The sequence below is a fragment of the Hyaena hyaena genome, unplaced genomic scaffold (assembly GCF_003009895.1).
Source record: "Hyaena hyaena isolate Hyena2069 unplaced genomic scaffold, ASM300989v1 scaffold_134, whole genome shotgun sequence".
NCBI classification, from domain to species: domain Eukaryota; kingdom Metazoa; phylum Chordata; class Mammalia; order Carnivora; family Hyaenidae; genus Hyaena; species Hyaena hyaena.
This window is the reverse complement of record NW_024080766.1, coordinates 1,195,417-1,214,712: the sequence shown is the minus strand read 5'-3', so window position 1 is coordinate 1,214,712 and position 19,296 is coordinate 1,195,417. Positions and strand designations below refer to the sequence as shown.

Below are 19,296 nucleotides of genomic sequence, written 5' to 3'. Positions count from 1 at the left end.
CGCTCACATGCTCAGCCGTACGCTCACACTGGTGCTCACAGTCATGTATGAACATTTGTGCTCACACTAGTCATGTGTACACGTTCATGCTCACACTCATGCTCACACTCACACGCTCAGCCATACGCTCACACTCGTGCTCATGCTCAGTCATGTATGCATGTTCGTACTCACACTCATGCTTATGCTCACATGCTCAGCCATATGCTCACACTTGTGTTCACAGTCATGCATGAACATTCATGCTCACACTAGTCATGTATACATGTTCATGCTCACACTCAGTCATGTATGCACGTTCATGCTAACACCCATGCTCACACTCGTGCTCATAGTCATGTATGAACACTCGTGCTCACACTCAGGCTCACACTAGTCATGTGTACACGTTCATGCTCACACTCATGCTCACACTCACACGCTCAGCCATACGCTCACACTCGTGCTCATGCTCAGTCATGTATGCATGTTTGTACTCACACTCATGCTTATGCTCACATGCTCAGTCATATGCTCACACTCTCACACACACTCAGTCATGTATGCATGTTGGTACTCATGCTACCACTCATGCTCTGTACTCAAGTTCATGCTCACACTCACGCTCACACTCATTATGCACATTCACACTCATGCTTGTGCTCACACTAATACTTGTGATCATGCTCACATTCATACATTCATGCTTATGTTCACACTAACATTTGTGCTCACACTTACACTAACATACGTTCACACCTCCGCTCACACTTGTGCTCTCACACACGTATGCACATTTCTGTTCACACTCACACTTGTGCTCACACTCAACTCACATTCACACTCATGCTCAAGCCCACGCTGACACTCATGTTCGTGCTCACATTTGAGCTCATGCTCACACCCACACTCATACTGATGTCATTCTTGTGCTCACACTTACCCCACACACACCTTCTCTTCAGGGTCCTGGGTCCCCCCTGCCCCTGTGCCCTGTTGACACAGGTTCCCCACACCCTCAGCCCCACACCCGGCTGTTGGGGAGCCCGGCACAGGGGTGTTAAGGGAGGGGCAGAGGGGCCGACGGAGGGGTGAGCCAAATGAAGGGCATTAAGGATTGACAACTTTTGGTTATTTCTGTTTAAGGAGGATTTGAAAGGCAACTTAAACATGTGAAGCCACCTCTGAAACACATCTTTTCCTTCTAATCTTGAGTGGTTTGTTTTATTTTCTCTCGGTCTTAATGCTACAGCACATTGACCTCTAAGACTCGGAATCACATTCGAAGCCACACTAAGAAAACAAACTTACAAGGCAGCGGCTTCAGGGGGCGGCCACCTCGCGAGCACGCACGACAGGAGGGTCACCGGGACTCTAAGTGGCGAGAGGCTCTCCCAGTGTGGGGATGAGTGTCCGTGGATCACGCCCTCTCTGAGACAGAGCGACGCCTGCACTGCCCTGCAAAGTCAACCCCAAGGAACCCCAAGCGCCGGGCACTGCCGGGGCCAGTGGCAAGGAGCTCCCATGTCTTCTGGTACCTTCTGTGGTACGTCACGGGCTCTACCGCCTACTCAGGGCCAGGACCCCGGCTCTGGGACCCTTCGGCCACTGGCCCAGCATGAGCAAGCTCAGCCAGAGGGAGCGGTTCCCAGAGAGCCTTCCGGAAGGTTTCAGGAGGCGGCTTATTCTCAGGGGACTGTCAGTGTCGGTGAGGAAGGTGGTACGAAGGATGACATCATGGCTAGAAGGCCTTTGTGGGGTGCAGTGTGACACGAACACATACGTGCTGGTGACTGTGTGGTGTGTGTGCACACACGTGTATGTGCGTGTGGCTGTGGTGCATGTGTGTGTGTGCGTGGCTGTGGGGTGTGACAGTCAGAGACAGACTGACAGAGAATGAGAGAAAATTAAATCAGCCCTCAAGCTGCTGAATACTCCTCTAAATAAAATATTTACCATATTCACACCCTGACCGCTCATGCATGAGCCCCGCACACTTGGGCGAGCGCGGAGGCTGCGCGGGCGGGCGGGCGGTGGGGCGAGGCTGCCGCCACTCACCTGCAGGACGGCCGTCACCAGGACCCGCATGGCGCAGGGCCTGACAGGTGTCGGAACCCCAGCTCTCACTCGGGACACAGCAAAGGGGCCTCAGGTCACGGTCTCCTTCGCGGCACGAAGAGCTTGTGCTGGGTGATCCCTACGTCTTTATAAAAGTCTCACGTGCGTGGGAGCCTGAGAAAAACACAGATAATAAAAATGAGAGAGGACATCGTTTGGGCTTTTAAAGGCAGTGGCTGTGACGGGAAGCGTCTCCTCCCTTGTTTTCTCTGGAACTCAAGTAAAATGAAAAGTTACAGACTCCTCAGATCTTCTGCTTAAATACCGCGGCTGTGATGTGCGTTGTGAGTGTGAAATCGCAGTGAAGTCAGAGAGCGTACACGTCCGGCCAGGGTGCCCCTTGCCCTCTCCGCACTCCAGGGTCACGGGGCTCAGCCCATAGCACGCGCCCCCTTCTCCACATAGCGAATTCCCTTTGAGCTCTGCAGGCCCCGCCCCCAGAGTGAAGGTCACGGTCTGGTCCAGGCGTGTCCGGGGCCACGACCAGGATGGGAAGGGGTGCCCTGCCACGTTTAATGCCCGGAAGCCACCAGCAGGGCGGACCCCACACTCAGGATCAGGACCCACACGCCCAGCAGAGATGCACGGAGAAAATAACGAAAATGCAGGTGGACTATTTTCATAAAGGTTCCCAGCCAAGGGGCGCCGGGGGCTCAGGCAGGTAAGTGTCCGACTCTGGACTTCGGCTCAGGTCACGATCTCGAGGTCGTGAGATCGCACCCTGCGCCAGGCTGACAGTGTGGAGCCTTCTTGGGATTCTCTTTCTCCCTCTCTCTGTACCTCGCCACTCGTGTGTTCAATCTCTCCCTCCCTCTCTCTCTCACTCAGAATCAAGAAAAAAACTTAAAAAAAAAAAATAAAAGGAAAAGGTTTCCAGCCAAAAGCCAGGTCCTGAGCCCCACGGAAGCACTTCCCACTTCTCGGAAGGAAAGCCTTGTTCCCTCCCCATTGCCCCAAACAGAACACCTTCCTCCAGGATCCTACACTCTGTCCAGGGTGGGTCTGGGGAGAAAAGATACTGGAGAGACTTCTAGAACTCCCATGGACGTGGAGCTGAGCCTGAACCACGCAGGGAGGATGTGGATGCGGGAGGAGCCCGGGCACGCCCGTCCACCTGCGTTCACACCCACCCCTGCGGCTCGCCCACAGGAGGGAGACCACGGTGGGCGCCCCCCCAACCCCCGCCAGCAGGAAGCAGCGGGTCTGCACAGATACATCCCCACAAACCACAGGGGTAAAGCTGATGGGAAACAACCGTCCTCTGATCCCAAAAATGAGGTCTTAACGTTTCAGCAATCGGCTCAGAAAAGAGCACAGAGACGGACAACACGCAGGGGCGTCTGTGCGCAGGAACCGTGCATTCCTGCCGGCGCCCGCTGCTCCCGAGGGGCCTGCGGCGTCTCCACTGCCTGACCCCGGCAGCTCCGTGGAGCCGAGGGTGGACCACTGCTCCTGATCGCCCGTCGGGGCGGGGGGCCCGCAGCGTCCCTGTCCGACTGCACGTGTACGGAGAATCATGTGATTCTCCAGACACCCGCTGAAGTGAGATAATCCAGGGCAGAAGCCGGCGTGCCCCGGAACTCAGGGAGGGCCAGGCTCGCCTCGCCACCTCTCCCCTCCCCGCCTCTCCCCTCCCTGCTCTCCGGGCCTTCTCTGGGCTGACACGGGGCCGATTCCCGAAGCCTCCCCTGTGCTATGCCCAGATCACTGCCTGCAGAGGCGGCCAGCGTGCCTCACTCTGACGTCGCTGACCTTATCGCCAGGGTGACTCTCACGGCCGCGTCGGGACGTCTGACCTCTGGCTCCCCACGCCCAGATCCGGCAGGGTCCCCACTGCCTGCAGACAGTGTGCAAAAGTTCCACGCCCCCCACCCCCGCCCGCGGCAAGTGAAGGCTCCCCCGCCCGTGCCTGCCCGCACCCACCGCCGCGCCGGCCTCTGGCTCTGAGCTTCCGGGCCCGGCTGAGTGCGCACAGCTTCCCTAAAAGGGGGTTTCCACGGTCTGCAGGCTTCGGATGAGGAAATCGGGCAACTTTCCTGACTGGTCACTGGCAAACCAGGGCTGGAGCCCAGCGCCTCCCAACTGCAGAGCCGAGCTTTATCCCGGGGTCCTGTCCCCTTAGGGACCTGGTCGTCTGCTAAGCGCCCAGGCCGGCCTCCCTGCCTGGTCACACCGGTGGACGTCCGGCAGGCGGCGGATATTCAGGCCACAGAGCCACGAGCCACGTGTGCCGGGTGTCCCTGGGCGAGGGACCCCCGGTCGTGCCCCTGCCCGTTGCGGGAGTCCTGGCACACGCGGGCATCAAGGAGGCCGCGTACGCTCCGTGTGCCCATCAACGGGGGGGGGGCGTGCCTGTCCGGGTGCTAGCTGCCCTCAGGGGGTCCCCGGAAGTTGGGCGTCCCTGCCGGGCTGAAAACAGGCTGTTTCCGCTGGAGTCACTAAATCATGAGAAGGTCAGAAACCCCCAGAGAGAAAGGTCAAACCAGGAAAACACAATTATGACAAAACAGAAGAACTTTACTGCGCACGAATCGTCCCAGAGCCGTCGATGGTTCGAGGCGCCTGTCGGCACCGCCCGCGGGGCTGCTCCCCCTGCTTTATTTCCCGAGGCCGACGGCGGGACGGGATCATCTACATACACGTTAAGTTGTTAAAAGACTCCTAATCCATATTTTATCCGACTTGGTACATTTGGAGAGTGACCAGCTAAGGGGTAATTGGGTTAGACGTTACCGTTTTAAATTATAAATAACTGCACAGGAACGAAATCTAAAATCTCCCCGCGTCTAATAAATTAGTACCGTGATAGTGATACCGGCCTCTGAGGAGTGGAGGGCGCTCAGCGCGGGTGCAGACGGGCCGCGGCCGGGCCCCGGGCCAGCAGTCATGCCCGCAACAGGGACCCAGCCGGTCCCTCTGAGCAGGCACCACGGCAAAACGCGCACCGACGGTCAGGCTCACCGGCCTCCTCCCCGGCCCAAGAGGGTCCGTCCTGGCTCCAGGGGCTCGAGGCCAATCCCTCCAGGACCGGAGGCCACCTAAGACGCGCCCCAGGCTGTGCCCACCTGCTCGCCCTCTCATGGCCACAGGGCCGGGGGCTGGGCAGGGAGCCGCCTCTCCAGCAGCCCCCGCGCCTGCCCTGGACTCTCTCTGCCCCACACACTCTCCCGAGAGATTGCGGGGCCCCACACCCATGAGGCCACTGGCAGTCCTGCCAGACGGCCTTGGGCAGGGTGTCCCCCCTGAAGGACACTCGGGGGGGGGGGGCTCCTGCGGGACGGTGGCCACAGGTGTCCTGTCCACCAGACGGAGCTAGGGCTCCTCCCCGACGTCCCTGCCCTCTCCTGCGCGGGTGCGGGCACCAGCCTCACACCCGGAGGCTGGCCTCCCAGCCGCCGCTGGGTCAGGGGTCCACTCGAGGGCCGCCCGCTGGGACCGGAGGCCAGGGCTGTGCACCACCGCCCTCTGCTGGACAGGCCGGGCAGGGGCTAGCAGGGCCCACACTGAGCGAGCCAGCCAGCCCCCCCCTCCCCCCGGCCTGCGTCGCGGCCTCCCTGCACCTGCCTTTCCGGGAGAGCGCGGTCTGCGTCCTGGTGCCGGAGCCCTGCCCCGCGGCTGCCGGCCCCTCCCAGGGGGGCCCCGCTCTGCTCCGTCCGGGGAAGACGCGCTCTTGCAGCTTCTCCATCCTTTCTCCATCCTTCCCAGAAACCCTAACCACAAACTTTTTTTTAATCTTCTTAATTTTATTATTTTTTTTGTCTTATTTATTTCTGAGAGAGAGAGAGAGAAGCAGCGTGAGCAGGGGAGTGGCAGAGAGACAGGGAGACAGAATCCGAAGCAGCTCCAGGCCCTGAGCTGTCAGCACAGAGCCTGACGCGGGGCCCGAACCCACAAACTGTGAGATCATGACCTGAGCCGAAGTCGGGCTCTTAACCGACTGAGCCACCCAGGCGCCCCTTAATTTTATTTTTTAATTTAAGTTTGTTACAACAAAACTAACACATTTCACACAGATTCTCAAGGCTCACAGTGCAGGGCAAACTGTCTCAACACACAGCCTTTCAGGGGACGGAAGGCAGGGTGGCCACGATGCGGCCAGGACAAACCTGGAAAAAACCTCTTCAGAGTCAAAGAAAACGCAGCTGTTTTTTTCTGTATTTCCTCACTTGCGGGCCACAGAAGGGGAGGGCCGGGGAAGGAGCCCCAGGATCCAAGCCTCCCCGGTCTGTCTCGCTGAAGTCCCAGGTCCCTCCCACAGGGGGCCCTTCCCCACCCCCTCGCACATCCTGTCACTCGGCACCCTTCCTCTCCCCAGTCCCTCCCCTCCGTGTGTCCCTGCAACATCTCAGCTGGCCCCTGTCCTCCCCTGGACGGGGCGGCCGCAGCACCCCAGGAGCGCCCACCTGGCCGAGGCACCCCCTTGGCCACTCTGACCTCAGTGAGGCCCAGCCTTGGCGCACCTGCTCTGCTCTCCGGTGCCCACTTACTTTGCGTGGGGGGCTCGGCCTCCACACCTCACCCGTCACTGGCCTTAAGGACATCAGCACCAGTCTCCTGAGGGAGACCTCCAAAGCAGTCGGGGTGCACTGGCCCCCAAGGCAGGTTCCCAGGCCAAGGTTGGCCATCCTGCACTAGCATCCAGCGCACCCTGCACAGGCCCAGGGGACCAGGCTCCACGGGACCTAGAAGGAAGCCACCTGCTGCAGCGCCAGACCGTGTGGCTGCCAGCGGCCGCCTCGCCCCCTGACAGCGCCCCCCTTCCCCTCGGCCTTCACTCCCAGAAGTGTGCGGGCTCACTGGTCTTGTCTGCTGTCCTGTTGGCCACTAACGGCCGTGACTGGCCACCGAACGGCACTGATGGCTGGAGGGCCCTTGGCTACAGCCCCTGGGTCCTTGTGCTCACAGAGCTGGCCCTCCAGGCCTGGCGGGTGGGAACCCTGCACAAGAAGGCGGGAAGAACATGTGGAACCCACAGAGCCCAAGGCCACAGGATGAGAAGTGTGTCTTCCCAACGTGTACCCCTGAGCCCGACTGTGGGGGGCTGGGCCTCCTGCCGTCCTAGGCCCCAGGCCTTCGCGTGCACTGGTCACCACTGGGCAACACACTGTGCCGTGGAGGGCCATGAACACCTGCTGAGAGGAGGCAGGGGCCCGGGGGCAGGGACAGCCACCGTACCCAGAGTGCGTGCCCCTCCTGATGAGGTGGGCGCTTTGCGGGAGGGACCCAGCGAGCTCCCGCGTTGGCCTGTGAGCTGGCAGGCGACCTCCATCAAGCCAGCCGGGAGAGGGGTCACACACGGCCTCCCTCCCTGTGGCCATGGCCACCAGGCCCAGGGGGCCCCTCGTGAGCACCGGGAGGCGAAGGGTCCAGTCTGGGTGGTATCCACACAGAGTGTTTCCCGGTGGAGCCCGGAGCCCGGGCCCACACGCTGACGGTTCTGGCAAGCGCACTGGCTCGCGGACTTGGTGCCAGGCCGCCCCACCTTGCCTCCTGCAGCACCACAGTCCCCATGGCCAGCAGAGCCGTCCCCAACGCCCGGCAAACCCAGTCCTGAACATGCGTGTCCTTCCCCGCGGGAGATGGCGTGGTCCTCTGCTTCCAGGAACGTGGAGCCCACGTGCCTTCCCCGTCCCTCCCACCCCGTGCCGCGCTGGGCGCTGCACACGTGACAGGTCAAGGACTCTGACGGGGGCGTGGCAGCGCAGCTGGGCCACTGGCCCAGGACACACAAGCTGAGCTCCTGGGTCTCCCCTGGGCCTCAGGAGCCCTGGAGGCCAAAACCTGCGTGCGGAACCTGAAGCCGGTTCTCTCCAGCCAGAGAAGCAGCAAAGGAGGCGGGCAGCGACAGTCAACGCGGGGCCCAGCCCCAGCACGCCAGCCCGGGCCTTGGCGGAACCAGCCTGCTACTGGCCGGCACCACCACCTGCCAGGGTCACCAGGGCAGGGGAGGAGGGGCTGTGTCCCCCCCCACCCCCCCAATCAGCAGCGTCCTTCCCTCCTGGCGGTGCTGAAAGCTAACTGTGCTTGGGCAGACACGTTTGCACAAGGGGTCCATGCCAGGGACCGTGCCGCAGGGACACTGCCCATGAGCAGCGCTTACAGGCTTGCTCGTGGACAAGTCATTTTGATAGTTTCCTCTTCATCAAATCACTGCTCATCATGTTTACTCTTGCTCTCAGCAGGCCCCGGAGAGGAAAGTTAGCATGGGCGGCAGAGTGGGGGGCACAGGGCCGGGCTGGATACCAGACCCCCTCCGCGAGGGTGCAGGCGGTCAGGCGAGGCCTCCCTCAGCTTCCCACCTGCAGGACAGGGCAGCCTGGACCCGGGGGGCCCGCTGGGGGCAGGTGCACGCCCAGCACACACCGCACTGTCCCCGGACAGAGCTGTACTTAGGGCATGAGGTACCCCCCCGCCCCAGGGGAAAAGAACAAGGAAGTAGCTTTATTTCTGAGCTGGGAGGAGGGGCCCTCGCCCTCAGGCCGGGGTCTCCGTTGTTTGTGTTCGGGCTCCTCGGTGCCTCTGGTCCCTCTGATGAAGTCTGCATTCAGGTGTTCCCAAATTTAATAGGCTTTTGTTTGCTTCCTCTGGCTTCAGAAATTAAGTATTTCCACTTTTATGTCTCAAGGTTAACTGACAGACAAAATGTTAGATTTTCACCTTATGCAAATTTGTCAAATTTGTGTTTTTCCAGAAAACGTTCTCATAAAGGGAAGGCGAAGCCCCTCTTCTCCCATGGCTCCTTGCGAGGACACGCTGTCCTTCTAGTGTGGACATGGTGGCCGGTGGTGCCAAGTCACCCTCTCCCCGGCCCTGCAGCCAGCCCACGGCACACCTGACTGGGGGGCAGTCTGCTCTGATGCCGGGCAGGAGCGTGCACCTGCCCCCTTACCGGGGGGGGGGGGGGGGATGTCCCCCTGAACCCTCATCCCCAGAGTGGAAGAACGGGCCTTGCTTAGAAACCCCGTTTTGCAGGTGTCATTGGAGACTAGGTCCCGGTGGAGCAGGGGCCCCTGCCAGAGACTGGTGGTCTTCCAGGAAGGCCGTGTGAGCAGACACTCGGGCAGGATGGAGGGGAGGGGGTGACGGCCTGTGAGCCCAGGACCTCCCAGAAGCCACAGGGAGGCCTGGAAGACGCTTGCTAGTGCCTTCAGAGGGATGGCCCAGGGGCCACCCCGTTCTGGACCCGGGGCCTCCGACAGGCCGGTGCAGTTCCCAGCCCCAGCGTGCGGGGGCGCCCTCCCCAGGGCCGCGCTGGCGAAGCACCTTTCCTCCCCAACTACGCGGGAAATCACCAACCCCGCGGTGGGAGAAAGGCTCCCAACACATCCCGTCCGACAGCCTGTGACTGCCACACCCACACACAGGGAGCCCAAACTCACCAGCCCCTTCCTGGCGTGCCCGCCCAGGAGGACCACGACTTGGCCAGGCAGGGGGCAGGGGCTCAGGGCGGCCATCCTTCAGGACCCTGCCACCTGCCCGGATAATCCCTGTGGATGACCTCACTCGGGCCCACGCAGCCCCTGCTCCACCAGACGACATCCAGACCACGCATCCTGTGCTCCGCAGGTGACACCATCGGCACCACGCTCCCATGCCCTGCGTGAGGATGTCACTGACCCCACCCTCTACCCTACACTCTGCCTGACGACATCCTCCAGACCCTGATGTTACAAGCGCACGCCCGTGCTGTGCGTGACATCATGGGACTCTGCGCTCCAGCCGTGAATTCACATGGATGTCACCTCATCCGGGCCTCTGAACCTCTGCATGGTGATGCCACCATCTGATCACACCCCACCCACAGCTCTCAGTAGTGACGCCTCCCGACCCCCACCCCAAGCTCCTCATGTGGCTGGTTCTCTCCCCTGGCAGCCGCTGCGCCAGGCAGCTGCACCCAGTCAGCCCCTGAGGTTACCAGACCCCGAGGCAGCGCGATCTCCCTGGCACATCCACCCTGCTCCCGCTCCCGGGACCCCGCCCCTGCTCCCGGTACCCCACCCCTGCCCCAGGGTCCCTTGGCCCTGTTCCTCCCCACCCCACGCCCCTCCTCTCTCACGCGCTCATCAGACGCCGACCTTCTGACTGCCCTCTCCTTGTGAGGACCTACTGTGCGGCTTAGGCCGAGCCCAGACTCTGCCCCGGCAGCTCCCCCTGCCCGAGGCCTGGGCTGCCCCAGACGGGGCCCAGGAGCAGCTCTGGGAGACGTGTGCACAGGCCTCCTGACTGCTCGAGGCCGCTGGCCCTGCTCCCGGTGCTGCACTCAGGCGTCCGTGGGCCAACCTCTCCGCCGGGCCATCTATTCCTTCCTCCAGAAGCTCTAGCAGTTTCCTCTCCTCCAGCCCCTAAGGCTGGGGCTTCAGGACTTTGTGACCAGAACACAGCCGCTGTCCTCGCTCCCGGGTCCCCGGGATGCTGGTGCCCCGTGGTCTCAGCGCCCTAGCTGCCGCCTGCGCCAGGAGCCTCCTCCAGGCCCCCGGACCTCAGGTCAGGGCGCACGGGGTGCACCAGCCTCCTTCCCTCCCCTCTGAAGTCCTGCTACTTCCGTGTTACCTCACACTCCTCACTTTTAATCACACAGACCACCCTGAATTTAGCCTGTAGGTGGCTGTACCTTCCAAAGATGCTTAAATTCCTGGGCTTTAAGAGTCTGTATTTCAGCCTAAAGATGAGAACAGAGAAGCATGAATGCAGGGGAGTGGCAGGGAGAGCATGCGTTTCCAGTCACAGGGTGGAGGCCTGAACCCAGCACCGGCCCCCAGGGGAGTCCCTGAGCCTGACAAATCTCCATTTCCTCTGCAGAGTCTGAGAAGCCCTTCCCCCTCCCGTCCCCGCCCCCCCTGCAATCGCTCGCTGGGAGGACCCTGCTTCAGGCTGCGCTTCCCAGGAGCGCTTGTTCCCAAGTCCCGGTCTGTGAAAGCAGCACCACAGCGGCTCGGCGGCCTGGGTCACAGCGCCCTTTATTCAGACGGTGGCGCCCCGGCCCGCGTGGATGCGGAGGCGCCGGCCCGGCCGCCCTAGTGATGCTGCTGCCTGAACTGCAGTCCGCAGTAGCCACACGTCCCGGTTTTTGTTTCTTTGTCCTGGAAAAGACACAAGAGGAAAGAAAGAGCTGATGCCTCCACGTGCTCCTTCAGGGTGAGCACTGAGACGGCGGACGTGACCCACGCACAGAACCCGAAGCAGCCTCACCCAGGGGCGGCTGCAAAGCCCTGCGCTCGCTACGGGACCACGACCCACGACGGCACCGGAGGCCCCGGTCTGCCTCCACCCCGAGTCTCGGGCAGCGGACCAACCCCCAGCGCAGGCGCCCCCGGAACACAAGGTCCCCCAGAAGGACTGCCGCAGGCAGCAAGGACGGGCACAGCGGCCGCTTCCGGCCCGAGCTCGAGGCCCATCCGCCCCCCACCCCCCGCGGGGGGTCCAGTCCAGGCACGGACCAGCCCCTGGCAGACAGGGCACTGCGGGCACCGCTGACTCCTTCCCCTTCCTTGATGCCACAGCAGCTCTGAGCCTCAGCCCCTGGTCCCCTTCTCTGCCCTAACGGCCCGCACCCATCTCCCCTAAGGCTCTGCGTGCGCTCATCCGCGGGCGCACGGGCCGAAACGACGGCCCCAGGAAGACGGGGCAGGCGTGTGGAAGGGGCGCGGACGGTGAGCACTGGCAACACCAAGTACTTCGCGCCGCACCTCAGGGCGCGGCCCCGGTGGAGAGGCGCCCTTCACCCGGTCCCGGCCGCAGGGTCTGCGGGCAGGTCGAGCGGGAAGGTGTGCGGTCGGGGTCAGCGCTGCAAGGGCCGCTCTGAACAGGGCACCTCACACTAGGAGAGCAAGGACAGGTGGCACGGTACCAGGTTTATGTACACTTTCGGGTGGCCAAGAGCCCCCCCGCCGCCATCGCACGCGACCACACGACTGTCGGCTCCGCTCACGGGCTGCTCAGCTATCAAGTCAATGGCGAAGTTTTCATTCACCTGGAACAAGAGGAAAAGAACAATGCGTACGGCCAAGAGCTACGGCTTGGTAATTTCCTGAAATCCAAGTTTATGCGGACAGTGCCTCCCAGGTCCCCGGGTCCAGCCGGCACAGGCACGTTCCGTACACAAACATCTCAGTACAGGCACGTGTGTGCACGACACACACACACTTTTCCAACTTTTCCTCTGGACGCAAGTTCAAACTTGTAAAAAAGGTAGAACTTAATTACGAACACCTCTCCCTTCTCTCGCTGCCGGGACCTGGACTCAGGACTGTTACCAACTGCCCAGTGGGCTTTGTCCCAGGCTCCCCTCCCTGCTGCTGGGACAGGTCAGGAAGAGCCACGGGAGGGACGGTCCCTGCAGCCACCGCCCAGGCACGCCGTGGTCACAGAGAAGAGGAAGACGGCCCCCAAAACGGGGAGGGCGGGGAAACTGCAGGCGCCAAAACACAACAGGCTCAAGTCTGTGGCTTCACAGACGAGAAAACTCAGTACCTGCCTTACGAGACATAAACACAGGTAAGCAAAGGAGAGAACCGGTATTTCCTCACCTTCCTTCCATGCAGGTCCTTAGGCTGCTGGACGTGACAGACCTTGGCCCCCAGCCCCAGCGGGTGGGAGCCCTGAGACGCCCGCCCGCGGCCCCCCTGGCGGAAGCACCCCACGCAGGAACCTCACCACAGAGGACCCGGAGCCTGACCTGATGGCCACGCCACATCCAGCCCCCGGGTTCACACTCGGAGGACAAAGGTGCAGACACTGCAAAGGGCCACAGTCAGGAAAACCCAGCTGTGGGCAACCCCCCGGGAGAAAATGATCCAGGTCTTTTGACAAGTGAGCTCCAAGGATGCAAATGCACAGATAGGTGTGTGTGTTAGGGGCGGGGAACATAAAGTTAAAAGAAATTCAGACACGCCAGCAACTGCGTGTGGAGCTTAGATTCCAAGCCAAAAATATAAGATAAAATTTTAATAATGTGGCACAACCAGGAGCATTCTGTCCCTCCCCCCCGCCCCTACACTTAAAGGACTCCCTGTCGTCACTTCACGTGGATCGACACTGCCATCATGTCAGCATCTCCTAGACACACGGGTGTCCCGGTGATGCCCACTCGGCTGAACGTTGTCAACGACTCCTTAGAAGGCTGGCGCTGGAGGGCAGCGGGGGCGGCTGGGCCAGAGCAGTCACGGGCGTGGCCGCCTGGGTGTGCCCCCAGCTGGCAGCTGCCGAACCAGAGCGCCTGCGCTCACAGGACCAGGGGCCCTGATACTGTCCCCCGGCTTGGCCAATCACGGACCTGACAACAAGCTACCGTACCCTACCAGGCCCCGGGCCAGGGGACTCGAGTCACAGAGAGCCGGTCACTCACGGCCACCTGGCGGCTGCCGCAGAGACAAAGCACACACAGGGGAAAGGCCACATGGTCCCTGAGGAGCGGCTCTGGCATCCTGCTGTGGCGGCCACAGCCCCTGCCTGGGCGCGCTCTCCTGACACCATCCGCGGCTCCAGGACGCCGCTCTCGCCGTCAGCGAGTGTGGACCAGCTCGGGCCGACAAGGAGCAACTCACTTGCTCGACGGCACCTCAGACCCGGGGGCCACACTTGTCACCAGGAGCCACGCTGGTGTTGGCAAGTACACACCCGGCCATGACGTGGCGCAGATGCGTCACCGGCACTGCCACTGCTCTCACCACCATTATCCCTCACTGTGGTCATCTGTCTACAGCCTCCTCCACATGAGGACAGGAAACGTGTGCCCTTCGTTTTAGGTGTCTGACCACGAAGTAAATGAAACCACTTCTATAACCTGCACAGGAGTGTCTGCGCAGCTCCAGCCTCTGCCCCGCTGAGCTGGGCCGGGACCATGGCTTTGACCGGTGGTGGCTGGGAGGCACACTCTTCAGCTTGGGAGTGTCTCCTCCCGGGAAGGCTCATCACAGGCCCACAGATATTCCTTGTAGACACGCTGCAAATGCTATTGGGCACCTCGGGTCAAAAGTGGCCAAGCGCCACGCACACTCTCCATTTTTCTCTGCAAAACCGGCTCAGCGAGCTAGCTTCCTGCCATCCGGCTCCTCAGATCCAGCCCAGGGCCTGTTCATTTACCACGCAGCCAAACAAAACCACAGACCTCACGGGATTAGTGGCTGGAAGGGGCGGGGGGTGGGGGGAAGGACATCGTAACGGCAGGTATGTGCCGTGCACGTGTCCTGACCCCACAGAACATATGACACAAAGACTGACCCCTAACGTAACCCCTGGACTCGAATTAATAACAGATCAATATCCACCAAGCGTTCAGAGTAATGTAACACGTGTAGCACCAGATGCAAGATGTCAGTGCGGGGCACTGCGTGAGGGCAGAGGGCACGCGGGAACCCTCTGCACTTCCTGTACAGGTTTTCAGCACACCTGAAAGTCTTCTAAAACCCATAATTTTTAAAATACTACATGCCGAATTTCGGTGGTGGGGAAGCCAGAGCAGGTGCCTACTCAGCGCTTACAGACATGCGCCTTTACAATGTGATTATACATTGTATAATGTATACAGCACATGCTGTGCGCCTTTACAATGTGAAGGGCCCCTGGGCACTCACCATCCCAACCAGGAAAAGACCGCGGAGACGGGGAGCCAGGACAGGGGCAGGACCTGGGTGAGCTGACAGCGAGGCGACACCTGCAGCACTGGCCCGCTCCCACGTACCGGCTTCGCGAATTCTGATTTTGTTTGTTCAGTTTCAATCTCAGGTTGCTTCCCTGATGCCCCTGCCCCCAATCGACAGATTTTCCAGCAGGAGCCTGTGACAGCCCCAGGTGCTTGCTGAAGCATCACAAGAGCCGACGTAAGGGGCCAGGGGCCAGGCCACAGGGGCGAGCGACCCCAGGCTCAGGACCCATGCACTTCACCCAGGGCACCGAACTCCACCTCCTCCACCCTGCCCCTGCCCTGCGAGGCCCACAAAGCAGGAACGGAAGTAGAAACTTAGACATTACAAACGGACAATGTAACCAAGACCAAAGGGGAAGAGAGGAAACATGATTTAGGGACAGCCGGGGGCACCAAGGAAGCTGGCTGACGGAAGGACGGACTCCAGGTGACCGTGGAGGACAAGCAGACTAGAGGTGGAAGCCGCCAGAACCAGCATGCACGAAGACTGGGGCGCTGGCAGCGAGGGTGAGGGGCACCAGGGCGCGAACGGGCCCCTGCGGACAGACCCTGTCAGCGTCCTGTCTCCAGCGGTCACACTCACGGCGGGCGAGCCGTCAGACCCACTCGGGGAAGGACAACCTCGTGCCAGTTTCAGCCTCTGAGTGTCCGTCCCTGTGAGAACACAGCCCAGTCTGGCAGGAACTATGACAAGCGTACCCAAAAAGGTGACCGAGAGAGTAGTTTTTGAAGCTGCTGTGACTTCCTTTAAACGGAGATCTCAGGAGTACAAGGCACAAAAATGAAAAAAAAACAGATCACTCCCATTTATGCATAAATGAGACAGGAGTCACAGACGCCACGTTCTAATTTCAGGGGGAAACAAAACCAAATCAGACACATTTAGCATTTCAAGAACGCGCAGAATTCCACGGCGTCCAGGCAGGGTGCTCACAATCTGAGAATTTAAGTCTGTATGCTCACTTTTATTTCCGTTGGTTACGTGACGGTTTTAGGGAAGCCTACCTTTCTTTCACCAGATCTTTTGCTTACCTCTTTCTGTCGACCTACAAATCGAATTTTCCTATAGTCTTTATCGTCATAAACCTGAAAAGAAAAAGATCTTATGTGATTTTCACAGCCTGATTCGGAAAGATGTCCCTGAATATCAACAGTAAACACTACAGGAAAGTGTTTTTTCTTAACAATCTGCCCACTCATGACCAAGCGCAGAGGCGCAAAGCCACACTGGGTAACCAGGCGCATTCTTCAGCAAGATACCGAGGATGAGGAGGGGCGAACATCTGACTCGGAAGGTAGCGAGGTGGAGTTTGAAAGAGCAGAGACCAAACCAGGCAGGAGAGGCACCCCCAACTCCTCACCCCTGGCCGACATCGGATGGGTGCCTGCTAGGGGTCTCTTAACCTAGGTACCTCCCCCGCTTTGCCCTCGACGTGTTAAGACGCACTAGCGAGCGCCGCGCTGACACGCAGGCCCCTGCCCGCGACGCCGGGAGTCGCGGGCCGCCACGGTAAGCCGTCCACAGGGGCGAAGCTCGGAGGTCGAGTGCACCCCACCTGCAGGGGCCGGGCGGCGGCCGTGGGCTGGGGCGCTCCCGTCCCGTCCGTCAGAGCCTGCGACACCCGCACGCCTCCCCGCCAATCAGACCGGGGGCCGGCCCCGGGCTCGGGGGGAACGGGAGGCACCGGGGCGCGGCGAGCCGAGGCGGAGGCCGTCCCCCACGCCGCGGCGGCTACCTGGCCGGTGTGCGTAATCTTCTCCCCGGTCGGCGAAGTCCGCGCCGCTAGACACCTGGCGCCGCGCGGCAGGCTCAGCGCCGCCGGACCCCCCCGGCCCAGCAGCCGGCAGAAGGTCACCGCCGCCGCCATCTTTGCGGGCTGACCCCTGACCCGGCGCACCGACGCGCTGACGCGTGCGCACGGCTTCCGCCGGGCTCCGGCTGGGGCGACTTACGCGGTGGGGGAGGGGATGCGCAAGCGCACTGCGCGCGGGCGGGTGCAGCCCGGCGGGCGCCACGGCGGGGCCCAGGCTCGGTGCGGAAAAGGCGGGAAGTTTTGTGCGCAGCCTGGGCGTTTGGCGGCCGCTGTGGTTCCCGCCGGGGGGGGGGGGGAGTGAAAGCGCACTCTTCACCTTCGACGATAATCGATAATCACGGGAGCGGTTACAGTCGAATGCTCTGCTTGGCGGAGGGTCCCCGCACTGAGTAAACCGTACGTCCCGTCGCGCGGCGCGCGCCCCTGCGGCCGCGGGGGCAGCGTGTTCCGGGGCGTGTGCGGCGGGGCTCCAGGGAGCCAGCGGCGGGCGCGTCCGGCGCCCTTCCCCGTGCGGCTCGGCCCCGACGGCGCCCCGCCCCGGAGCCGCCTGAGCGGGGCCTGCCGGCGCCCGGACGGGTCGGGAGGGCGGGTCCCCGCCGCGTCCCTGAGCCTCGCCACGTTTCTCCCAGCACGGCCCTGAATGCAGTCATGCGGGGCCTTCTAGGTTTTGTTTTGACGACGGTATTCGGTTTTTTTTTAAACGTGTACTGGTTGTGACTTGTTTTTCATTCTAAAAATTTTTAACGTTTTATTTACTTCTGAGAAAGAGGGAGAGAGAGACCGGGAGCAGGGGAGGGGCAGAGAGAGAGGGAGACACAGAATCCGAAGCAGCTCCAGGCTCCGAGCTGGCAGTCAGCACAGAGCCCGACGCGGGGCTCGAACCCACGTACCGCGAGATCATGAGCTGAGCCGCAGTCGGACGCTCAACCTACTGAGCCCCCAGGCTCCCTTGTTTTGCACCGCCGACGTGTGTCTCGGTTCCCATTTTGCCCTCCTGCGGATCTCAGGCGCTCCGGCGGCTCCGCCTCTGCGTCCAGTTCCGCGGGGACGGCCACGTGACTTGCCGCCATCTTTCTTTCCGGCAGACACTCCGGGCGGCGGCGTCCCCGCCCCATTGCGCAGGCGCATGCGAGGCGCGCGGCCGGCGGTCCCCGTCGCCCTCTTCCCAGGTCTGGGGTCCTGGGGGTCGCAAGGGGCCGGAGAGGAGGAGGAGACGGAGGCTCGGGGGTCCCCGGTCCCCGGTTAGTCGCGGCCGCAGGTCCGGGCTCTCCACGCCCCGAAGGGGTGCTGTTCCCCGCCGGCGGCGGCGGAGGGAGCGGGGGAGCCGGGGAAGGGCCCGGGGACAGCCGAGGAGCTCCGGCGGAGAGGCCGGGGGGCGGGCGGGGGGCGGGCGGGGCAGGGGAAGGGCTCGGGGACAACCGACGGGCGCCGAGTGGCGGCGGGGGAGCCGGGAAAGAGCCCGGGGGGCGGGGGTAGGGCCGGCCCGCGAAGCCCCTCCTCCCGCGCGGAGGCCACATGGGTCGTTTCTCTGTCCCGCGCAGACTCGGCCACCACATGGCCCGCGTGCTCGTGGCGAGGATGCTGGCGTCCGCCCTGAGCCCTCTGTTCCGGCGGAGCCCCGGCCCGGCGAAGACCCGCGTGCTCTCCACGCTCCTGGCGGGGCCCGCGGGGCCCCGGCCCCCGCCCCTGCCCGGCCTGCAGCTCGCCCTGGGCTTCAAGACCAAAGGCGTCATCAAGGAGCGCTGCAGGGACTGTTACCGGGTGAAGAGGCGCGGGCGCTGGTTCATCTACTGCAAAACGAACCCAAAACACAAGCAGAGACAGATGTAGCTCTTTTTGCCGTAAAATAACGTGCAAGACTGTGTCCCTTCCCTGAGGAACGCTACTGCCTTATGGAAAAGAAAATAAAAGGGCAGCGTTGCCTAATCTAAGGTTTGTCGAGCCTCAGGTTTTGTTGACTCCACCGCCGGGCACCTCACCCCCTTGTTGCAGCGCAGCCAGGCGGGGGTCAAGCCAGAGCCCGGATGGGAATTATTTTCCGTGCAAGCCTTCCGTGCTCGGGCTGCAGGGCAGAAGGTAAGACGGAGGGGGCGCTGGTCTTACCCCCCCCCCCCCAAGGTCAGCAGCAGCATTCAGCCAGAGGGCAGCTTCTGTGAGTGTGAACTGCCCTTCTCCACTTCCTGTCGGGCCGATGAGCATGACAGCCTCCACGGCAACTTTGAGTCAAGGAAAATTTTGAGTCCTTGTGTGTAAAGGTGTTTTAGATTCCAGTTAGACATGTTTGTCATACTTGGTGACACACAAGTGGACACGTGTGTGTGCACTGCACATGTGTGTGTCCCCATATGCATGGATGTGGTGTGTGTGTATCTACACGTGTGTGTGCACATGTGTGTGTCCCCGTGTGCATGGATATGGTGTGTGCATGTATCTATACGTGTGTTTGAACTGCACACCCATGTCCCCATGGATGTGGTGTGCACAAATATTTGTACGTGTGTGAGTGCGTGCGGACCACGCCCCTGGAGGATGTGTACTGAGCGGAGCTGCCGTGGGACTCTGTGGGCATGTGTCCGGGAGCCCGTAGCCTGTGGTCTTCTTGTGTCTCCTGTCCCGGGGTGGCCTCACCCCTGTGATTTGAGGTCACAGGGGGCCTCCACCGGTCCCCCTACAGCCTTCCTGTCCGGTCACTGCCGGAGTGGGTTGTACTAGAAGAGACAGCGGTGCGGGCGTCATGCCACA

The 19,296-nt window shown here is 61.7% G+C and overlaps 2 protein-coding genes across 2 annotated transcripts; one reads left to right on the top strand and one right to left on the bottom strand.

Moving 5' to 3' along the window:
• Nucleotides 1–10,730: 10,730 nt before the first annotated feature.
• NDUFS6 (NADH:ubiquinone oxidoreductase subunit S6) lies at nucleotides 10,731–16,644 on the bottom strand. Its single transcript, XM_039238023.1, has 4 exons — nucleotides 16,477–16,644; nucleotides 15,773–15,826; nucleotides 11,945–12,067; nucleotides 10,731–11,177 (listed from the first exon to the last, which is right to left on the bottom strand). Exons 1-4 carry the CDS (start codon nucleotides 16,606–16,608, stop codon nucleotides 11,112–11,114), a joined length of 375 nt encoding a protein of 124 aa, XP_039093954.1. The 5' UTR covers nucleotides 16,609–16,644; the 3' UTR covers nucleotides 10,731–11,111.
• A 402-nt stretch (nucleotides 16,645–17,046) lies between these two features.
• On the top strand, nucleotides 17,047–18,489 carry MRPL36 (mitochondrial ribosomal protein L36). Its single transcript, XM_039238022.1, has 3 exons — nucleotides 17,047–17,235; nucleotides 17,640–17,812; nucleotides 18,096–18,489. The coding sequence occupies exons 1-3, from the start codon at nucleotides 17,203–17,205 to the stop codon at nucleotides 18,382–18,384; spliced, it is 495 nt and encodes a 164-aa protein (XP_039093953.1). The 5' UTR covers nucleotides 17,047–17,202; the 3' UTR covers nucleotides 18,385–18,489.
• Nucleotides 18,490–19,296: the final 807 nt, after the last annotated feature.

Excerpts from the sequence above, each read along its gene's own strand:
- NDUFS6 (XM_039238023.1), bottom strand. The coding sequence starts at position 16,608 with ATGGCGGCGGCGGTGACCTTCTGCCGGCTGCTGGGCCGGGGGGGTCCG. Across the intron at positions 15,827-16,476 it reads AGATTACGCACACCGGCCAG|GTTTATGACGATAAAGACTA; the intron begins GTAGCCGCCGCG and ends TTTTCTTTTCAG. Across the intron at positions 11,178-11,944 it reads CGAAAGTGTACATAAACCTG|GACAAAGAAACAAAAACCGG; the intron begins GTACCGTGCCAC and ends TGTCTTTTCCAG.
- MRPL36 (XM_039238022.1), top strand. The coding sequence starts at position 17,203 with ATGCGGGGCCTTCTAGGTTTTGTTTTGACGACG. Across the intron at positions 17,236-17,639 it reads TAGGTTTTGTTTTGACGACG|ACACTCCGGGCGGCGGCGTC; the intron begins GTATTCGGTTTT and ends TCTTTCCGGCAG. Across the intron at positions 17,813-18,095 it reads CCGGTTAGTCGCGGCCGCAG|ACTCGGCCACCACATGGCCC; the intron begins GTCCGGGCTCTC and ends TGTCCCGCGCAG.